Below are 20,500 nucleotides of genomic sequence, written 5' to 3' on the forward strand. Positions count from 1 at the left end.
TAATTTCCATGAACTTACGCTGATTTTAAACGTAGCATACAACCTGTTCCTGAAATAACATGACCTGTGTCGCTATCTGTTTGTTTTACTATCTATTTAGCAAGATAGAGTTTGCCTTTGTTATCTCTGTATTACCACAGTAGCCGGGTTAAGTGGGTTCTTGGTGAAGCCTGGCCGAAATGATGAACTCCAGTAACCCAAATAGATCACGCGAGAGCTGCAGGTGACGTCAACATTTGGCCCTGCCTTGTAATCACCTTATCTCCGAAAGTCACACACCTCTCTATGGTGATTGGATAAACCCTCACACCTCCGCTGCGTGATTGGTCAAGTCAGACGTCATGTAGAATAGTTCATTGTTGACATCAACGTGTGAAAAATACCGGTCTCGTGGAGTCGTTTGTACTTATGCATCATTTAATTTTAAGATCGTAAATGAGAGATAATAAATTGCTTGGCGTTAAACCAGTGCTTTTTTATGTGAAGTCTTGATGGTTTAAAATCAGTTTTTCTTGAATCACTTGACCAAATCTAGGATAATTATTTGAACAATTATTCAAAAAGTAGAAAGTCGGTTTGTTTGTTTTCGTTAAGCCAAAACGTTGCTTATAGTGTCGTAATATTTTCGGGCAGTTGGAGCAAAGTGACTCGGGACAAGTAAGAGGAGTCTGACCTGGAGTAACCCCCCTGCTAACATCTTTTTTCCTGATACGTAGGAGGCCAACGAATTACTCCCATCACTGGCTGGATCCAGAAGCTCTGCCTCTTCTCTCATTGGACTGTACCGTCAAGCGGCTGTCAGCCCATGTGGCGTGGCCAGGCATAATACAGCACATTTATATTCATCAGAGAGAGAGAGAAAAAAAGGGAAAGAAGCACGGGGGCTGAACATTGAGGAGAGGAGCCGGTTACCGACGAGACCTAGCTGAACTGCCTTCCGAACGAATTCAGCACTGGGACCCGAAGAAGAGTCTGAGACAGGTGAGCTCTCTGCTTTTCCAAAGGGCATAGGCTCTAATTCTCTCATGTTGCTGCGTCACTTTTTAAAAAAGCTTGGAATGCAAGTAATTAGAATTGATAAACATAAAATTTAGCTTAGAATTTGAAAAGTTTGACGATCGATTGGTGCTTGTTTTTCTTATAACTAACCACAAGAGAGAATGTGTTGGGCATCACTCAGTGACTCCAGTTCTAAATACCTCCATCTAAACGTTCCAGTCGCTTGACCAACCGGTCTGTTGTTTCAGGATCAGGTCTGGCTGATCAGGTTCCTGGAAGAAGTGACTGCACTATTAAAGATTCCCTGTATCATCTTAAACATGGATGGCACACTGGCTTTCTAGGCACTAAGCCTAGCACTTTAATTATTGGGTCAAAGAAATATTTGTCTATGATTGTTGGACCTTTTTATTAATTAAAAATAAGTTAATGTTTTTATTGCTTTTGCTCTGCAAATGGTGATAATTTATCTAATGAGGCCTGTTAGTTCAGTTTATTCATATAGTGCTAATTCACAATAAAGAAATGGATCCAAATTACACTACATACTTTAAACACAACTGATTCAAGAAAGCTTTTTTCTATTAAACAGCTTTATATTTTTTGCTCTAAATATTTTTGTTATACCAGTCATGATGAACAGAATACTGTTCATCATGGCAGTGTGTGTGTGTGTGTGTGTGTGTGTGTGTGTGTGTGTGTGTGTGTGTGTGTGTGTGTGTGTGTGTGTGCGTGTGTGCGCGTGTGTGTGCGCGTGTGTGTGTGGAGTATGGTGTCAGAAGGGGGGGGCTCTCTCTCCCAGGGGGACGTTGGGGACAGAGCCATCACTTATTTAGCTGCTCCTTGAGAAACAAAGTGGGGCTAGGAAATGCTGAGAGCTGCTTCTGTTGATTTCAGTTATAAGGGATGCACCAATATGAAAACTTGGGCCGATATCTATAGCCAATTTTAATGCTCTTGTTATGGCCAATAACTGATATTTACTAATATCATACATCATAAAGCATATTTTAATATTCTGCTGATTTCGAAAAAAAACAAACATTTCACATTTGTAGTGTTTCCATTAAATAAAAAAAATACAATTAAGTTGACAAGTAAGTCTGCTCACACAATACATCATAAAAAATCCTAGTGACGATAGATGTAAACACATGAGTTATATTCATATTTCAGCCACGACATCAGTGCTCATCGTCAACAATCAGAGAAGATGTCGGCATTTTAAACTTAGAAGCGATCTTAGAGGTCTCTTCCTTGGACTTTCCCAGGACTCAGAATTGCATCAAAGTTTTGCTTTTGAACGACAATATCCATATGTTTTACTGGATTGTCTTGGAATAAATTGGACTGAAGTGAATCCATTTTAACATCGAACCTGTTTGCTTTGTATGATTCCTGAAGTTGATTGTTGTTGGGAATTGGTGATATTTGTGTGAAATGAACTGATGTTGCATTCAGTTCAGTGACATTTCATAAATGACCAAATAAAACATTTTATTGGATGCCATACTAATAAGACAGTTCTGTAAATGAAGCATAATTCACTCACAGTGTTGAGCAGCATTTAGCGCATGGCAGACGTGATATTCCTGATCAGTAGCTTCACTGTGTGATGACTGTGGGGATTGTGGGGAAGCAAATCAGGAATTTGAGTAAGCTGGCTTCCTGTTATTATTCAGCAGTTTCTCCTTATCAGATAGTAGAGGAGGCTGATATACAGGTAGCTCTAAAAAAAAAAAAAAAGAAAATTGTCTGAGATTCTGAGTTTTGGGTTTTTTATTTTCTGTAAGCCATAATTATCAAAATGAAAAGAAATAAAAACTTGGTATATTTCATTCTATGTGGAGTGTTTTTGCTTTCTTAAATTACTGAGTAAATTATTGAACTTCATCATATTTAATTTTTTTTTTTCGAAGAACCTGTCGTTGCCTGAAGAGCAGTCACTGAGTTCAGCATTGATCGATATTGTGTCGTTGTTTTCATCAAGCTGCTGACTCGTCTTCTCCTGTTATGGCATGCTCTGGAGCGAAGCAGCACCGCCTCAGTTCAGACTGTGTTCAGGAACTGAGCTTTATGGGCAGCGGATAGCTGCTGTTTCCTTTCAGTGTGAGTGCTGTTGGTGTGTGGTCTGGGTTTGTTGGATATGGCACCGAAGCTGTTAAATTGTCTTAGAGCCCATCTCTCTTTCTATTCATTAAAGTGTTACAGTGTAATGGCTAAAATGGATTTGTGAATGTTTGTCATTCTGCTCTGACACTACTGGTGTTACAGATTTCTTCTGTTTTTGTTGCTTAGTCCCAATTAAATGTTTCTGATCATCAAAAAAAGTTTAAAATCAGACAAAGAGAACTTGATCAGATACAAACAGCAAACAAGGGGTTCATTTATTTAGAAAAACAAGCTGTCCAAACCAACCTGTCCCTCTGGGTAAAAGTAATTTCCCCATAAACCTAATAACCAGTTGTGTCACCCTTAGCAGCAACAACTGACATCAACAGTTTCGGTTAACTACAGAGTCTTTAGCATTATCTCTGAGGAATCTTGGTCTGCTCTTCTTTACAGAAATGTTTTCATTAAGCCACACTGGATTCGAATACTGAATCAAAGTCTGACCTAGTCAAAGTTGTGGACTAGGCCACTCCAAAAGTTCATTTTTGTTTTTTGTGCTCCTTGTTATTTTTGGATCCCTTGCCACTGCGCTTTGGGACATTTTTTTGCCCCTGCAGAACCACAGTGAGATTGAGCTTTAGGTTCTGTACTCATGGTTGGACATTCTCCTGCAGGATTTTCTAAAAGAGAGCAACATTCATGATTACATCAATTACAGCTTTTTATATTTCTTCAGGGTGTGCTTATCAAAATGTTAGCTTTGTTTGATGCCAGCACTTTTTTACAACACTGTACTGATGTGTCCTGTTCCAAATCTTCAGACCAGGGAGGAAATTTACATGGCTGTTCATCAATACTTTAGGTCTAGGTCCATTAACCTAAAAATGTAAAACCTGCCCATAAATCTTGTCAGGTTTACTCTGTCAGGACCTACTGGGGTCTAAAGCAAAAAGGCTCATATAGCAAAAACAACTAGTCTAAGAACAAAGCCCTGTGCTACTCCACATAGAACCCTGGAGTATATGCAGATGATTTGTTGTTCACATGAACAAACTGGAATCTGTGGGACACAGGATTTAAACCAGCTTAGTGCTGTTTGCTTGATTTCTACATGTTCAAGCCGTTCTAAGAGAGTTCAACAGATACTCAGTCCCTGTAGCTGTTGGACTCTATAACCATTATTACTGTTTGACTGCTTGATAATTATTCATTCTGACTGACGCTCTGTTATTATCGTAATTTGTTTTTAATTTTAGAACATTTATTTTATTTTATGATAATAGACATACTGCTTTAAACTTCTTATTCCCCAGGCTTGTCTTGGGGAATAAGACAAACCTGTCAAAAGAATAGTCTAAAGTCTTCATATAGTCTAAAGTATTGAGGGAATACTTTAGACTATATGAATGGGGCTAGCAAGTGATTCTACTGCATGGAGATAACTGATGAGTAGACATGTTGACTCAACAGAACCAACTCTTCCCTTCCCTCTCAGATTATTGGATTAATGGTTTCTAGAGGTTCTAAAAGTAGAGCACATGGAATAAGCTCCCAGATTAACACCAAGAGGCAAACATCTTGTCCAGAATGAAAAGTTTTGTTTTTTAAATGAGTTTACTGTCACTTTCTTCTACTAAACATGCTGCTGTGTTCTTTTCTGTGTTTAACGTAATCCAGGATGGATGAGATCATCATAGCAGGAATATCAGGTCGCTTGCCAGAGTCTGACAACCTGGAGGAGTTTTGGGAAAACCTCATCAATGGTGTGGACATGGTGACAGAGGATGACCGGCGGTGGACCCCAGGTTAGACATGCAATGTGGAATCACTGGGTTTGAATTATGGTGTAATAAATTACAGCTGGACGGCACCTTGTCCAGTCAAAACATTTAACTTGTTTTTCTCACATTTCACATATATATTGTTTTTATTAGTAATTCAATTCAATTATGTGTTAAATCTAAATATACACAGATGAAAAGATTTGAAAAGAAATCAGCTGCAGGTGGATTTCATGCTTCAAGTGCTTCTTCAGTTGTATTTTCATTGATGCATTATAAGTATTTTAAAATTGCTGGAGGATCAGCATCTCCACCAGGTTCATGTGAACTAGATCAGATGTTTATTATGAAAGTCGGTTCTTTACTGGACCATTTCCCTCTACAGGTAACCACATCTTCAAATAGTATAAAGAACACAGTGTACATTGTCTAAATATTTTCATTAGTATTTCATTGAAAACATGTTTTTGATGCTTGCCACATTTAAAATATGTTCTAGTAAATTGCTTACTTTGATGTAAAATTGTTTCAGCATTGTCATCAAACGCAGTTCGGACTCAACTGAACTGTAGTCTTTCTGCTTTTCCGAAGGTTTGTATGGCCTACCCAGAAGGAATGGCAAACTGAAGGACATTAGTCATTTTGATGCAGCTTTCTTTGGAGTTCACCCCAAGCAGGCCAACACAATGGACCCCCAGCTCCGTCTCATGTTGGAGGTCGCCTACGAGGCTATTATGGATGGAGGTGGGTAAACACTGTGAACTACTAACAGCATCCAAATTGTAAAGCCTAACTGAGTTGTCATTGTTAAAAAACCTGTTGCCAACAGGTTTGAATCCGAGCAGCATGCGCGGCAGCAGGACGGGGGTTTATGTTGGTGTGAGCGGCGCTGAAGCCGGTGAGGCCTTCAGCAGAGACCCAGAGGAGCTGCTGGGCTACAGCATGACCGGCTGCCAGCGCGCCATGTTGGCCAACAGACTCTCCTACTTCTTCGACTTCAAAGGTATGTGTGGCCAACACTATGCATACAGTCGCATTCGATAAATGAGAATATTACTGAAGGCTTACTATGTTTATTTCAATAACTCCATCACTGAGTGGAACACATTATATAGATTAATTCCACACTGTCTGATGTGTTCACGTTTTTGATTCTGTTAATTACAATTTTCTGCTCAGAGTTCATGAAAACACAACATTTAAGATTGGAATATTCCATCAGACCAATAAAAAAAATGTTTACTACAGAAATAGGCAGTTAGTGAAAAGTACGTCTAAGACCTGGCTGCTTAAAGTATATTTACAAAAAGTAATTTTAATCGGACAAACGGGCCTCATCTGGATGGATATTCAAATCATATATACAGTGTGTATGTTTTCCAGGAAATGCAGCAACTTAATAAAAATTACAGAATTACAATGACAGAAAGCCGTCTGTGAAAATATTGTGTGGCCAAACGGCAAAATCCTGAAGACGCATCTGATCCAGTTTATGAAGTTCATCAGCCATGATAAAATCTGAATACCTCACTACACAGTCCAACTGCAGTTCTGATCATTGTAGACTTCTATGTCTGTTGACTCTTCCAGTCAAGAAGAGTTCAGAACACCATGATGTACTGCTTTATTTTAGATAAATATTTGCTGGATCTTTTTGATTTTAACACAACAGAATAACATTACAACACTTGAATGCTGACTAACACAACCACAGCCTTGATGCAGTGGCTCGCCTTTAACTTCTATGTGTGTGTTTTACTCATGTACATTTCAAAAGAGACAGATACACGAAAATAATGCAGTTTTTACGCAACCTTTCTTCTTCCTGGTACTGTTTTAGAAATGATCCTATTCAGTTTCGCATTCCTTTGGATCAGACTATGCTATGTTTAATAACTGCACAGTATTTTATGTTGTAATTTTCCCCTTACCGTACTGTATGTTATGGAGACCCTAATGGGAAATTGAAAGAAAAAATGAAAAGGTAAACTTTCTGGTCCGCATGTGGTGCCACCACATACCAACTTGTGTGCATGAGATAGCATCTTTTTTCTTCAATGTTCCTTTAGGGGCTCTGAAGAAAAGCCCCTAAATCCAGCCCCATCCATCCATCCATTTTCTATGCACCCTTGTCCCTTAGTGAGGTTGGGAGGGGTGCTGGTGTCTATCTCCAGCTAACGTTCCGGGCGAGAGGCGGGGTACACCCTGGACAGGGCGCCAGTCTGTCGCAGGGCAACACAGAGACACATTGGAGAAACAACCATGCACACACACACTCACACCTAGGGGCAATTTGGAGAGGCCAATTAACCTGACAGTCATGTTTTTGGACTGTGGGAGGAAACCGGAGTACCGGGAGAAAACCCACGCATGCACAGGGACAACATGCAAACTCCATGCAGAAAGACCGGGGCCGGGAATTGAACCCAGAACAGTTCTACCAACTTCGCCGCTGTACAGCCATGGCTCTGTAGTACATTATTCTTAATTTCTTCATTTAGTTTTTAAAATATTCTTATTATTTTATCTTTGTGTGAATATACAAGACTTGATGTCCTGTTACTTTGCTGTGACTACACCTGAATTTCCCCTCTGAGGGACAGTAAAGGATATGTCTATGGTAAATGGCAAATGGCCTGTACTTGTATATCACTTTATCAGGTCCAGATAACCCAATAGTGCTTCACACTACATTCAGCCATTCATTCATTCACACACTGATGGTGGCAAGTTACGTCTTTTCAACCCTATTCTATTCAGGTTTTGCATCCCCTTTTTTGTTGATTCACTTTTATGTCATTGCCTCCAGGTCCAAGCGTTACCATAGATACAGCCTGTTCCTCCAGCCTGGTGGCTCTGGAAAATGCCTTTCATGCGATTCGGCAGGGCCACATCGATGCTGCCCTGGTGGGAGGAGTCAACTTGCTGCTTAAGCCAAATACTTCAGTCCAGTTCATGAAACTGGGGATGCTGAGTCCTGAGGGGACCTGCAAGTCTTTTGATGCATCAGGTAGACGAATGTGGCCCAAAAAATATTTTTAAAATGTTAGTCATAATTAAGATGAGTCATTCTTACAAATTCAAGTGAATAGTGTATGACTGCACTCATTGTCTTTTCATAATTTTTTTCATAAATTAGGAAATGGATACTGTCGTTCTGAAGCAGCAGTAGCAGTTCTGCTGACCAAGCGATCTGCAACAAACAGAGTCTATGCAACTGTAATCAATGCTGGCAACAATACAGATGGATACAAAGAACAAGGTCAGTAGACCCACCAAAAGTCTGTAAATTTAGAAGATTTGGCCTCTCTGTAATATTATATACTGGATAAAATGCATTGATGTAGGAATAAAGGCAATTTATTAGAGCTTCATGATTTAAATGCTTTTAGTAAGTGGACTGAATTCATCTAGTCACTCAAAGCACAGAGGTTTCTCAAATCTTAGAGCCACCAGTCTATTACAGCACAGCATAGAGACACACAGGACAAACAGCCATACACACACTATGGCACAAACCACTAGTTTTATGTTCTGTGCCAGTTTGTGTGCTGTATTGTAGTGTTAATTAGCTAAAGGAATTAAAAGTTCCTTAGAGTATTCATTTATGTTGAGTCCACTTATTTGCCAGATTTCCTTTTTGGTTTTCTAATTGGCCTCTTGTTGCCTCAGGTGTAACGTTTCCTTCGGGTGACATGCAGCAAACTTTGGTTCGTTCTCTCTATAACGAGGCCAATGTTTCCCCTGAACAAGTGGAGTACATCGAAGCCCACGGCACTGGAACAAAGGTCAATACACAGCTTGTGGTGTCATAAACACACCATTCATCTTCCTAATCTGTTTAGATGTTGCATCACCACACACTGTTTCTTTCTCATCTGTCTAGAAAATTTCACAAGGATTATCTTGTCTCTGCTGCATCTCTGTTGTCTGCTTGCAGGTCGGAGACCCACAGGAGGTGAATGGGATCGTCAGTGTTTTCTGTCAGGCAAAGCGAGAACCCCTGCTGATTGGCTCCACCAAATCCAACATGGGCCATCCAGAACCTGCTTCAGGTCTGGCTGCCCTGGCAAAGGTGAGCGAATCAGAAAACCTCTTACTGTCAGCCTTGAGACTGATATGGGAAGCCTCTGATCAGTGTCAGAGACACCAAACAAAGGTTTCTCAAATCTTTTTGTTTGACTTCCTGTGTTTGTGCTGATAAGAAGCCTGGTCTAGGAACTCTGAAGTGTTGTCGTCTTCTCTGCAGTCACAGATGTTTTCATCTTTTCCTCAGGTGGTTCTGTCTCTGGAGCGAGGCGTTTGGGCTCCCAACCTGCACTTTACTCACCCTAATCCTGACATTCCTGCCCTTACTGACGGTCGGGTCCAAGTCGTCGACCGGCCCATTCCCGTTCGTGGGGGCATTGTAGGGATCAACTCTTTCGGATTCGGTGGCTCCAATGTTCACGTCATTCTTCGCCCAGCTAGCAAACCAACAAACTCACCTACGCCACGGACGGTTCCCAGAATGCTTCCGGTGTGCGGCCGTACCGAGGCTGCAGTGAACGCGGTCATCCAGAAGGGGAAGGAACACAGCAGCGATGAAAACTTCTTGTCTTTGCTAAGCAGAGTGTCAGAAATCCCGGCTGCTAGCATGCCCTACAGGGGCTACGTTGTTCTCGGGTCTCAGAACGACATAAAGGAGGTTCAGCTGTCGCAAGCTTCAGCCAGACCACTGTGGTACATCTGTTCTGGTGAGTCATCATCTACGTTCATTTAGTTATGCAATCAGACAAGTATTAACATGTTAACCCAACATTCCTGCACTAGCTAAAACCAGTGTCGCTGTGTTCGAGAACTAATGTACCCCATCATAATCAGTAACCATCCTGTGCAAAAACTGTTCCTGCTTGCGCAGAGTTCAGAACTTCATCTGTAAAAAATACAGAAATGCAAAGGATGTGTACATCTAGTGAAAACAAAGGCAAAACCATCAAACCTTTGCCTTAATGTACACTTTGAGTTCCAGCAGTTCAACCGAAAACTTAATAAGTTAAGTTGGACGCTAGTCTAACTTAACTTATTACTGCAAAGCAGTCATTAACCATTGATAAACAAACTCAACACAAACTGTCCAGCATACAACAATGTGACTGTTTGTGTTTGTGTGTGTGTATGCATGGGTGTGTGTGTGTGTGTGTGTGTGCGCACAAACCCGTTTAGTAAGGTAGCCTTTGTAAAACGACTGTGCATGCACATGTTGTGGAAAGGTGCTGCTCCAGTAGAAAAATCTACTGAATTATGTAATGATGTGGAGTCTGGAAGGAAGCCAGCTGTGATTGGTTAGTTCTCAAGGAACGTTGAAGATACAGTGACTCTAAAAAGTAGACACACCCTTGGTAAAATTCCAGGTTTTTGTGATGTACACAGGTGAGACCTTTACACCTCTACTTTTATTATTATTTTATTAAGCTTTATTTCACCAGGATAATCTCATTGATATTAAAGAGGATCTTGAGCAAGACTTGCAGCAAATTACAGAACGTTCACATCAAAAACAGAACACTTTTTCCAATAAGGTAACAACCTTATTGGAAAAGCTTCCTCAACAGCGGAAGCTTTTGATTCATTTTTAAGAATCATTCTTCTTGAGTTTACACTTGTGATCAGTTGCAGTGATCAACCTGAAATATAGTTCTTGTAGAATCCTTCTGATATTTGTCCATTTGCATACTTTCGCTGAAGCCAAAGTGATACATCCTCCCCAGTGAAGGCAGTCACAATCAGTCAAACAAATGGAGTTAGTGCCATTATAAAAACTGAATATTTTTCCAAACTTACTGAAAAGACAAGACTGAAACCAGTCGGGGGAGCTGCCAGGCTGCTGAGAGCAACACTGGAGATTTTCCATCAGGTTGTGTCCTACAAGAGTCTACAATTTTCTGTAATCTCCATATTTAAACTAAGAAGAAGTTCTGTAAAACAAAAGTCTTTTCTTCTAAAGAAAACTCAAAACTCTCCCAAAGAACTTTTAAAGGCAGAGTGAGAAAATATTACCAAGTCAAAATAAGAGATGATGACAGACTGCTTCCAAAGATTGAATCCTGAAACAGAATCAAAACATTGGTTCCGTATTTTTTTAAATGTGTTTTCCTCTTGAATTGTACAGGATACCACATACTTTACACTGAAACATTGGAGTAAAATGTTGGGAAATGATTTGTAATGGCTCAGTTGTTTGCATCACACAAAAACCTGAATCAGTTCCCCTCCAAATCAGTTGGTGGCAGCAGTGATATATACTTACACAGTATATCAATTAACCAAGTTTATGTGTATAACAGTTTTCAGCACAAGGGAGATCAACATGCATTACATCATGAAACATAAAAACATCGTAATATATCATATAGCCACCAGTTGTGAAACCAGCAACAGACATTACACTTTGTCGAGTTCTATCATTAAAATCATCACATTAAATCTATCAGATTGTTAATGTTCCAGTAAATATGGGTCAAACTCTAAACAATTGGGCTTTTAGCCTTGATTTAAAGGAACTCAGTGTTTATGAAAATCGATGTATATTTATTCACTTCAAAAAATATTTTCTCTTTAGAAAATTATTTGGAGAATTCAGATGTTGTGCTCTAAAATGGCTGTGGTGCCAATCAGTTGTTGCCCCCCTCTGAGTAAACAGTGGTCCCAACCTTACCCCCCCCCCACCCCCCGCCCCCCCCAAGAAAATATTGTGGTTTTGCCTCTATCAATACAACACTGCTCATAATTAACTGATTAGTCCATGATGGTGCAGAAAGCTCAGTGTGATTCAGCACAAGAAAAAAATAGAAAAGACTTGTAGTTTATTTGAACTCCCCTGATACACACAGGGTGTTTTTGCTTATTGTAGTTGTTGAATTCAGACTAGTATCTGTCCACAGGTATGGGAACCCAGTGGGCACGTATGGGTCGCAGTCTCCTGCAGCTGGCGGACTTCAGAGAGTCCATTCTGCGTTCTGACGTTGCCCTGAAGGACACTGGCCTGGTCGTGTCTCGGCTGCTCAGTGAAGCTGATGATGCCACTTTTGAGGACACTGTTAACGCCTTCGTTGGTCTTGCTGCCATACAGGTCAGGTACAGCCTTTCTCCTCCTTCAGTGTGTGAACTGCGAGCAGCAGCTCTAAAATGTGTTGTGTTTTTGCATGGTGTTTACAGATAGCCCTCATCGATCTGCTCAGGAAGATGGGTCTTCAGCCTGATGGCATCATAGGACACTCTGTGGGAGAATTGGCCTGCGGATACGCTGATGGTTCCTTCAGCCACAGCGAGGCCATTCTGGCCGCCTACTGGAGAGGCCACTGCATCAAAGTGGCCGACCTACCTCCAGGAGGCATGGCTGCAGTTGGTAAGGAACCTAGCTATAAGCTCTGTCTATTGTCTATGTTTCCACTGAGAGAGATTGAGTTCCACAACAACCCATACAATGATGGCGGAAGCACAAATTACTGAGATTTAAACCTGGTAGAAACAAACAATCTGGATACATTTGAAAGCTTACTGAGGTTAAAACTAACTACAAAAAGATTCTTATTCATTTTAAAGAGCATGACAGTATTAGAACCAGCTTTATTTGCCAAGTTTGTTAATACAAACAAGGAACTGAACTCTGATTTCACTCTGCTTTTAATGTACATACATTTAATAGAGAAGCTATGTTGTGACGACTTCCTGTAGGAATAGTTTCAGAAAGACCAGGAGCTTTTAAAGAAACTGTGGCTTCACCACCCAACCCCGGATAAGTGGAAGACAGTAGATGGATGGAATGGATGGATCAACGGATTGATCATTGAATGGATCATTGGATGGATCAATGGATGGATGGGATGCATGTCTATAGTGTCGAGTGTTAACGAATCCCATACACTTGGATGTTAATATTCAGTTTTAATTTGCAATATTTGACCTCTGCTGAGCTTCTGGTTCCATGAAACAAATATGATTATTGGCTTAAAATTAAAATTCAAAACTAAATAAAAAACATTACACTCATCAAAACAGAACAATAAGGACTTCCAGCACAACCGGGAACATCAGACAACTGGATCCTTCTTAATAAGCCGGTCAGCTTCAAGCTCAGCTGCAGCCGTTCAGAGTTCAGTTTTAGTTCTGCAGGAGGCAGTTTCACACGATGGAGAGCCGTTTGTCCGAGAGACGATTTACATAACAGAACCTTACCTAACTCCCTCTGGATGCTACCCAGTTACTGAACTACACTGGAAACATTAAACATATCTAATGTTTGATTATTTTTCAGAACATGGCAGTGATGTGACCCAACTTGCCCAAGATTAAAATTTTTGGGTTGAATCTCTTTGATGTTTCAAAATTATGGATTCTGTTTGAGGTTTTAATTAAGACTGTAAATAACATTATTTCAGTCTGCACTATTAAATATAGATTTTGTTTTCCATATGGGAGAAAAATAAGATCTCAGTATATGTTGTCATGGTGGTCAGATTTGGTTAGCAACATTTAACAGTTGAGTAAAGCTCCCGTTCTTCCCAGGGCTGACCTGGGAGGAGTGCATCGCTCAGTGTCCTAAGGGAGTCGTTCCTGCCTGCCACAATGCCGAGGATTCTGTTACCATCTCAGGCCCTCAGGTTAGGCTTTCTTTTTTCCCCACACGATTCTAATGCTGATTTTCTTCTGTATGTTTATATTTGACTGCTTTTGTGCGCTATAATGAACAACATATTCCAATGTCAGTGTGCCGAGTTTGTTCACCTCCGAACCAGTGGAGGACTGGTTCATTTCCAGTCCTCCACCGGTTCTCAGAGGTAGCAAACAAACCTCTGAGATGTTCCTGCGCTCAGACTGAAGGTCTGACCTCTGGCCGCAACTGCAGTTCCAGGACCATTTTGCAAGCGCTTATGGGAGAAAGTTCAGACAGGCTGAAACCAGCGTTGTGCAAGTTTACAAAAACTGGTTCTCAGCTCACAGATTAAGACTGAGACATGTATCAGTCAAACTTTATTTATGAAGAGCTTTTCAAGTTGAAGAGTGTAACAGTATTGTAAGAAGAAGGAAAGGCATGAAACCAATGGAGAAGCACCTTGTTCCTGTTAATTTTCATTAATATTTTTATTAATGAATTTAACATAATAAAAAGGGCAATGACAATGATTTCAGTTCAGAATCATAAACCAACCCTGTGCCACTGAAATCATGCTGCTTCCTGCTGTTTGATCACTGAATTTCTTCCACATCAATATGTATAACAGCTACATAAAGAAGATGCTAATCTAGCAGCCTGTGGATGTCTTTCTTAACTAATGGTGTGTGTGTCTGTCTGCAGGAAGAAGTCCGTGCATTTGTGTCACAACTAAAAGAAGAAGGAGTGTTTGCAAAGGAGGTTCGCAGTGCCGGCGTGGCTTTCCACTCCCACTACATGGCCTCCATCGCTCCTAACCTGCTGGCTGCTCTGAAGAAGGTACGCAGCCTCGCTGGAAGTCAGCAGAATGCAACATTTAAGTTGTTTTGGAGCAACTGCACAACACATTTCCTGTTATTTTAAGGCACCTATGAGATGAGATGTTGTAGCTATCTTTAGGTCATGTTGTTCAGCCTCCAGGGTTCTCTTCTCTGCAATAGAAAAATCTTTTTTTTTCTTCTACTGACTTGACTGTAGTACGAGTAGCATATGTGTTTTATAACGCCATTGAGAATCTATCGGATGTTATATTGATTACAAATGTAATCAATAAGAAAATTCAACTGCGGTCACCACCATTCAACCCATGGTTGGCAGCACTGTGATGATTTTCAGCAAAATATTGCAGAACTAAAAAAGTTTATATGAAACTGTCAACATTTGCACAACAACATAGAGACTAATTTAGACAGTTTGCCTGCAAAACAAGTTGATTTTCGGTTTAGTTGTCCTTTAAGGCACAGATTGTTGCTCTGCTCCTTTGAACAGAGCTGGACAGTTGAATCACAATGACCAATTGAAGCACTAATTATAGTTTTAACTGAATATGATGCATCCTGTAATGATGTGAATCTGAATTGAATCATTTTAAACCTTAAATCAGATTATAATCACAATGCTAACTTTCATCTTTGAATGCATGTTTGAGACGTTACTGTTTTCCTGGTCCGGTGAGAAAATCAGGTCTCCTTGTTGATAAAGTTATCTGAGCGTTACTTCACACACATCTGGTCTGATTCCATCTGCTGACTGCTCTGGTGTCCCTGATGTGAAATGGACTGCCAGGGTAGTTTGGACCGGTCCTGGCTGCGTATTGTTTCTGCCAGAGACTTCTTCCATCCTTGTAGACTTTCTCTTTATCTGGTTGATTTCTGCAGCAGAACCCAGTGGTTCTGGGACGGTCCAATGGTGTGTGGCGTCGTCCCCAAAGCCGACTCAAAGGACCTGTACCAATATTCCTCCATCTCAAAAGACGAAGGTGGAGCCAAGGTCACCCGTTGGCTCTGGCCAACGGGTGACCTTGATCAAAGGACAATCGGACCTGTGTTGTTGGTCACAGTGAGACTGAATGTGTCCAGTGAGATGTAACTGGACCCGGTTTTCTTTCTGAACTCTGGTCTTCTCTGTTTCAGAGTGAGAGCTGGAAACTAGAGAAGGAATAGGACTCCTTTTCACACAAAGTCTTTGGAAACTTTGAAAAACCTCAGAGCTCCTGGGGTTTAATCAGTTGAATTGAGTTGAATTGCTGAATATTTGTCTATTATTGTGTCCAAATCCTGAGTGATCCTTGTCAATAGACGTAGTTTTAGCTTTTGTTTCCCATCTCTCTGTGTCTGTTACTTGTTATTTAAGTTACATTCAGTAAATGTGTGGAAATACATTTATTTTATAAATAAAATGTTTCCTTTTTAATTCCAGCTCATGATGATTTTTCCTAATTGTTACCTGACTTCTATATCATTTCTTATTCAATAAGAAATTTTTGAATGCAAAATAAATCCAGTTTTGCTGGTTTACATTGGTAGATGTATGAGAATGTAATAATTCATTCTTACAGTAGGATAAGTTAAAATGGCACTAATATGCTAGTATATGTTTTCTGATTATATCTCGATAAGATACTGTACTTTAAATGATTCTCACCAGTATCAGGTTTATTCATTAACTGGTTCTCAGTCTGTGTGTTTCACACCAGTATCTACTGTTGTTTGTGATGCTAAAGGTGATCAAGGAGCCACGGCAGCGCTCCCCTCGGTGGATCAGCACCAGCATTCCTCAGTCTGAGTGGGACTCTCCTCTGGCTGCGCTCAGCTCAGCTGAGTACCACGTCAACAACCTGCTGAGCCCTGTGCTGTTTCAGGAGGCCCTCAGTCTGGTGCCTGACAACGCTGTGGTGGTGGAGATCGCACCTCATGCTCTGCTGCAGGTACTAACATCTAATGTGAAATACGGTATTCAATTATCACAGCTTCATGCTCTGTTTGTCTGTAGTAGATTGACGTTTAAAAGGGGATTAGATTGCTGATGCTTTTTACTTGATGGGGTCCTGAATATTTGTGGCCAGTTAATGGTTCCTAACTGATGGTAAATAAAGTGTAAAATAATAAATAATTTTTAAAAGAGGTCACTGCTTCCTGCAGAGCTTTACTATAAATGCATTGCTTTTTTAAAAAGTTTTAATCAAATCCATATGTGTTCTGAGACCTTTTAAAAGAAGAGTAGTTATGTCTTTAAATTAGGTGTTGAACCTAATATTCTTAAATCCTAAATTCTTAAATATTAATTCCTAAATATTCTTAAAGGGGCAGTATTATTTAAAATTGACTTTTTGAGCTTTAAATGTCTTATAATGTTATTCCCTCATCAAAAACATACATCTTCCTGTCCTCTAATGTATCTTATACAATCCATAATATGACATCCTTGATCTGTGTCCCAAATAGATAATCTATTACTCATACTTCATAATCAAATAAGATTATCCAGACACCCTTCTGAACAGTATGCACCAAGAAAACCATACTCTGTGTGTGCATGCCTGTGTGTCAGAGTGGCAACAGATAAACTGACCAGAACCCGTTATCTGCTGAATGCCCCGTCCTGTCAGCTCTTACCCAGCTGGCTGAATTTATCTAAAACACTGCATCACACCTGATTTTCACATATTTCTGTCCCCTTAAACTCACACTTAAAAAGTAAATATATTCTTTGCACCGGTATCCAGACATTTCTTTTCCTGAATGACAATTTTTCTCCCTCAACAATGGTCAAGCTAATGGCTACAAACACTGTTATCTAAGGCTTTTGTTTCAGAGGCACAGAAAATGGGAAAATTCACACCTTCCCACACATTTAGCACTGGAGCATACTCTAATTGACCTCTGCAAAAAACCAGCAGCCGTGGAGTGTTTTGGAAATGACAAAGACAGAAACTGGGAGTAGTCATAGAGCATTCATTTCAGTATATTGATATTTTTATATGTAAAAACATATACAGTAAGAGACAATGGTATAAAGTAGCAGAACACCAGGATTTCCACATAACTGAACCCACTATACATGCTCAATACAAAACAGGAAAAATACTTCAATACACCAGTATACATGGCATACGTTACTTTCTAAATTGATTGATCTTGGATTAGTACAGGTATAAATAATAACTAAACCAATGTTTTCCTCCTAGGCCATCCTTAAGCGCAGCCTGAAGCAAACATGTTCCATCCTTCCTTTAATGAAGAGAGGCCATGCTAACAACATTGAGTTCTTCCTCTCAAACATTGGCAAAATCTACATGAATGGGTGAGTGAATGCCTCAAACATGTTGTGTTTTTTTACTGTTAGTATGACTTCTGGATTTGAGCTTATTTTCTGCCTCCTAATTTTTGCTCTCATACCTTGGATTGTTTTGGTCTGAGCTCTTTTAATTGCACTTGTTTAGGATCAACTTGGATGCTAACAGCCTGTACCCGGTGGTAAGCTGTCCCGTTCCAGTTGGCACTCCAATGATCTCTCCTTTAGTGCAGTGGGACCATTCCCAGGTTTGGGATATCCCCAAAGTAGAACATTTTTCCCACAGCTCAGGAGGATCTAAATCTGCTGCCGTCTATAATATCGGTAAAAATACAGTTTTTGACTTCATTGCTTGTGTGCTCATTCAGATTTCTTATGACTCTTTTTTTCACCATTGTCTCTCTTATTGAAACAGAGATAAACTCTGAGTCATCAGACAACTATCTCATTGAACACTGCATCGATGGACGCTTTCTCTACCCAGCAACGGGTTACCTTGTGCTGGCCTGGCGCACTTTGGTCAGGAGTCGTGGGATTGTAATGGAATCCACTCCAATCAGCTTTGAGGATGTGAAGATCCACAGGGCTACCATCCTGCCAAAGACTGGTGAGAGACCAGCAGGGCTCAGCATGGAGTCCAGTCATGGATTAATGACCCACTTATCCATGTTAAGCTGTTCACTGTGTCTCAGGGTTGTGACAGTACTACAAGGTCCAATTCAATGTAATTTCCTCTTTTCAGTTCTGCACCATTTTCAGTAGTGATGAATCATTTATTAAGCCATATAACAACCTAATAAACATCAGGAGACTCTAGTCAGACTGTAGTCAGTAAGAGTATAAGACACAATCAAAAGAGTGTTTTATTGTCTTAATTAGCATAAGGCCTATAAGTTGTGGATATTACTACTAAGTAAACATAGCTTACGTAATAGTATTATACTTAGCTTTTAAACTGAGTAAGCATAACTTTAAAGTGTCCCCTTCCTCTATAGACAAGACAACACTGCAAGTGTTAATCCTTGATGGAAGTATGTAATTTAGTTGAATATATTGAACAACAGGTGTTTTAGTGGAAACAAGGATCTGGTTCATTCACATGTATCCAGCAACAGCCACATTCCCTTTCTGTGTGTTCTGATAATTCAGGATCCTACTTTCTCTGGTGAAGACTTGGAGTCAACAGGGTTTGTAGAATACAGAGTCCAGACTATTTTCAGTTTTGCTGACTTCACTTTGAGTTAAAAAAAAAAAAGACAAGACAAAGACAAAAAAAGACAAAACTCTTAAGTTTAAGTAGTTTTATAAGCTGACCTTTCATCAATTCATTCCCACATTGATGCTGCTAAGTACATAGCATTAGCTTCAAGTGTTTACTGTTGCAGAAATCAGCTTTTTTTTACCTTTGGGTTGCCTCAAAAAAGTCATCTTTAAGAAGCTTCACCAATTTTGTAAACCATGCTTTTAATTTTATGTTTTCAAACAATGAGATCACCACAAACTTTCAAACTTCTAGCTGCAGGTGCTGTAAAACGGGAGGGCCTTAGTGTTTGTGGACCAAATTCAAATTAAAACTGAAAAAAATACCGTATTTTCCGCACTATAAGGCGCACCTAAAAACCTTCAATTTCCTCAAAAGCCAACAGTGCGCCTTATAATCCGGTGCGCCTTATAAACAGACCAATATTGAGCCTCAACAGGTCTAGCAACTACGGTCCCAGCATGCGCGGTGCATGCTGGGATAGTTGTCAAAAAACTGGTTTGTTAATAAAGTTTGACTGACCTATCTACCTACCAACCTAATAATCAGGTCGTCTTCAGGTCATTTAGCACCACGTTCTCCACCAACATGCTGTGCGCGAACGGAGAAGGGTGACCATCGTCCACCCACGCCCGGCCCAGTCGCGGAAGGCTCTCCTCGCTGACCGGAGTCGGACTGTTTTGTTGATATTCTTTATGTGAACAAAGTGGCTTTAGACATTCATCCGGGGTGCTTCGACTACGGTTACCAAGGGACCAGCCCCTATACATTTAAAGCCGGGGGGGAAGAGAGACAGAGACTGCGGCGGCAGCGTGTTGGTTGGTCTGTGTTACACACAAAGCAGTTGGGCACAATTTCGCAACACTAACACCGTGAGTGAAACATTGACTGGGGAAGCCTACTATACAAAGTACTCGGGGACCTCTTCTTTTTTATTATACATCCACATTTGTATAGAACGGAACAAATTGGGACGGGTGGTAACTGTAGCATCTATTCCATGCGCCTTATATATGAAAAAAGTTTTAAAATAGGCCATTCATTGAAGGTGCGCCTTATAGTGCGGAAAATACAGTAGATATTTTTTTGTATCACTTATGTCAAAATGTCGGCTATTTTGACAAATCTACCATCTTCAAAACTCTTTTCATTGCAGGCTCTGTTCAGCTGGAGGTGCACCTCATGCCAGCCACCAATACGTTTGAGGTTTCTGAGAATGGAAACCTGGTTGTCAGCGGTGAGAACTTTTTGCATCTTTGCTGTGTTTCATATTTACAGCAAATACACACAATGAAAATCTTTTACTTCTGCGGTTTACGTGTCATTTCATTTCAGGTAAAGTAAACATCCTTGAGGATGCAGACCTTCAATCATTCCATGTTCAAATAAATCAGAAAGGCGACAAAAAGAATGATTCCAACATGAAACTTAAGTCACATGACGTCTATAAAGAACTGCGACTGCGTGGCTACGACTATGGAAAGGCTTTCCAAGGCATCTTGGAGTCCAGCAGTGAAGGTAAAAAAGCATGCCAGCATTCTTTAGGATTTATAAATAGTTTTTTTTTGTGATACACTGACA

General features: G+C 40.3%; 1 protein-coding gene across 1 annotated transcript in view; it reads left to right on the top strand.

Moving 5' to 3' along the window:
• Positions 1-436: 436 nt before the first annotated feature.
• Positions 437-20,500, top strand: part of fasn (fatty acid synthase) — a 38,589-nt gene continuing 18,525 nt past the window's right edge. The window contains exons 1-19 of the mRNA XM_008438171.3: positions 437-981; positions 4,789-4,916; positions 5,484-5,636; positions 5,722-5,895; positions 7,702-7,902; positions 8,032-8,154; positions 8,565-8,680; positions 8,833-8,967; positions 9,169-9,628; positions 11,816-12,003; positions 12,090-12,279; positions 13,440-13,534; positions 14,230-14,364; positions 16,088-16,291; positions 17,552-17,667; positions 17,807-17,982; positions 18,074-18,265; positions 20,076-20,156; positions 20,255-20,437. Of these exons, the coding sequence (XP_008436393.1) occupies positions 4,790-4,916; positions 5,484-5,636; positions 5,722-5,895; positions 7,702-7,902; positions 8,032-8,154; positions 8,565-8,680; positions 8,833-8,967; positions 9,169-9,628; positions 11,816-12,003; positions 12,090-12,279; positions 13,440-13,534; positions 14,230-14,364; positions 16,088-16,291; positions 17,552-17,667; positions 17,807-17,982; positions 18,074-18,265; positions 20,076-20,156; positions 20,255-20,437 (3,049 nt within the window). The 5' untranslated portion in view covers positions 437-981; position 4,789. The remainder of the gene's footprint in view (positions 982-4,788; positions 4,917-5,483; positions 5,637-5,721; positions 5,896-7,701; positions 7,903-8,031; positions 8,155-8,564; positions 8,681-8,832; positions 8,968-9,168; positions 9,629-11,815; positions 12,004-12,089; positions 12,280-13,439; positions 13,535-14,229; positions 14,365-16,087; positions 16,292-17,551; positions 17,668-17,806; positions 17,983-18,073; positions 18,266-20,075; positions 20,157-20,254; positions 20,438-20,500) is intronic.

This window comes from Poecilia reticulata, chromosome 19, assembly GCF_904066995.2.
Source record: "Poecilia reticulata chromosome 19, P_reticulata-male-v2, whole genome shotgun sequence".
Classification (NCBI taxonomy): Eukaryota; Metazoa; Chordata; class Actinopteri; order Cyprinodontiformes; family Poeciliidae; genus Poecilia; species Poecilia reticulata.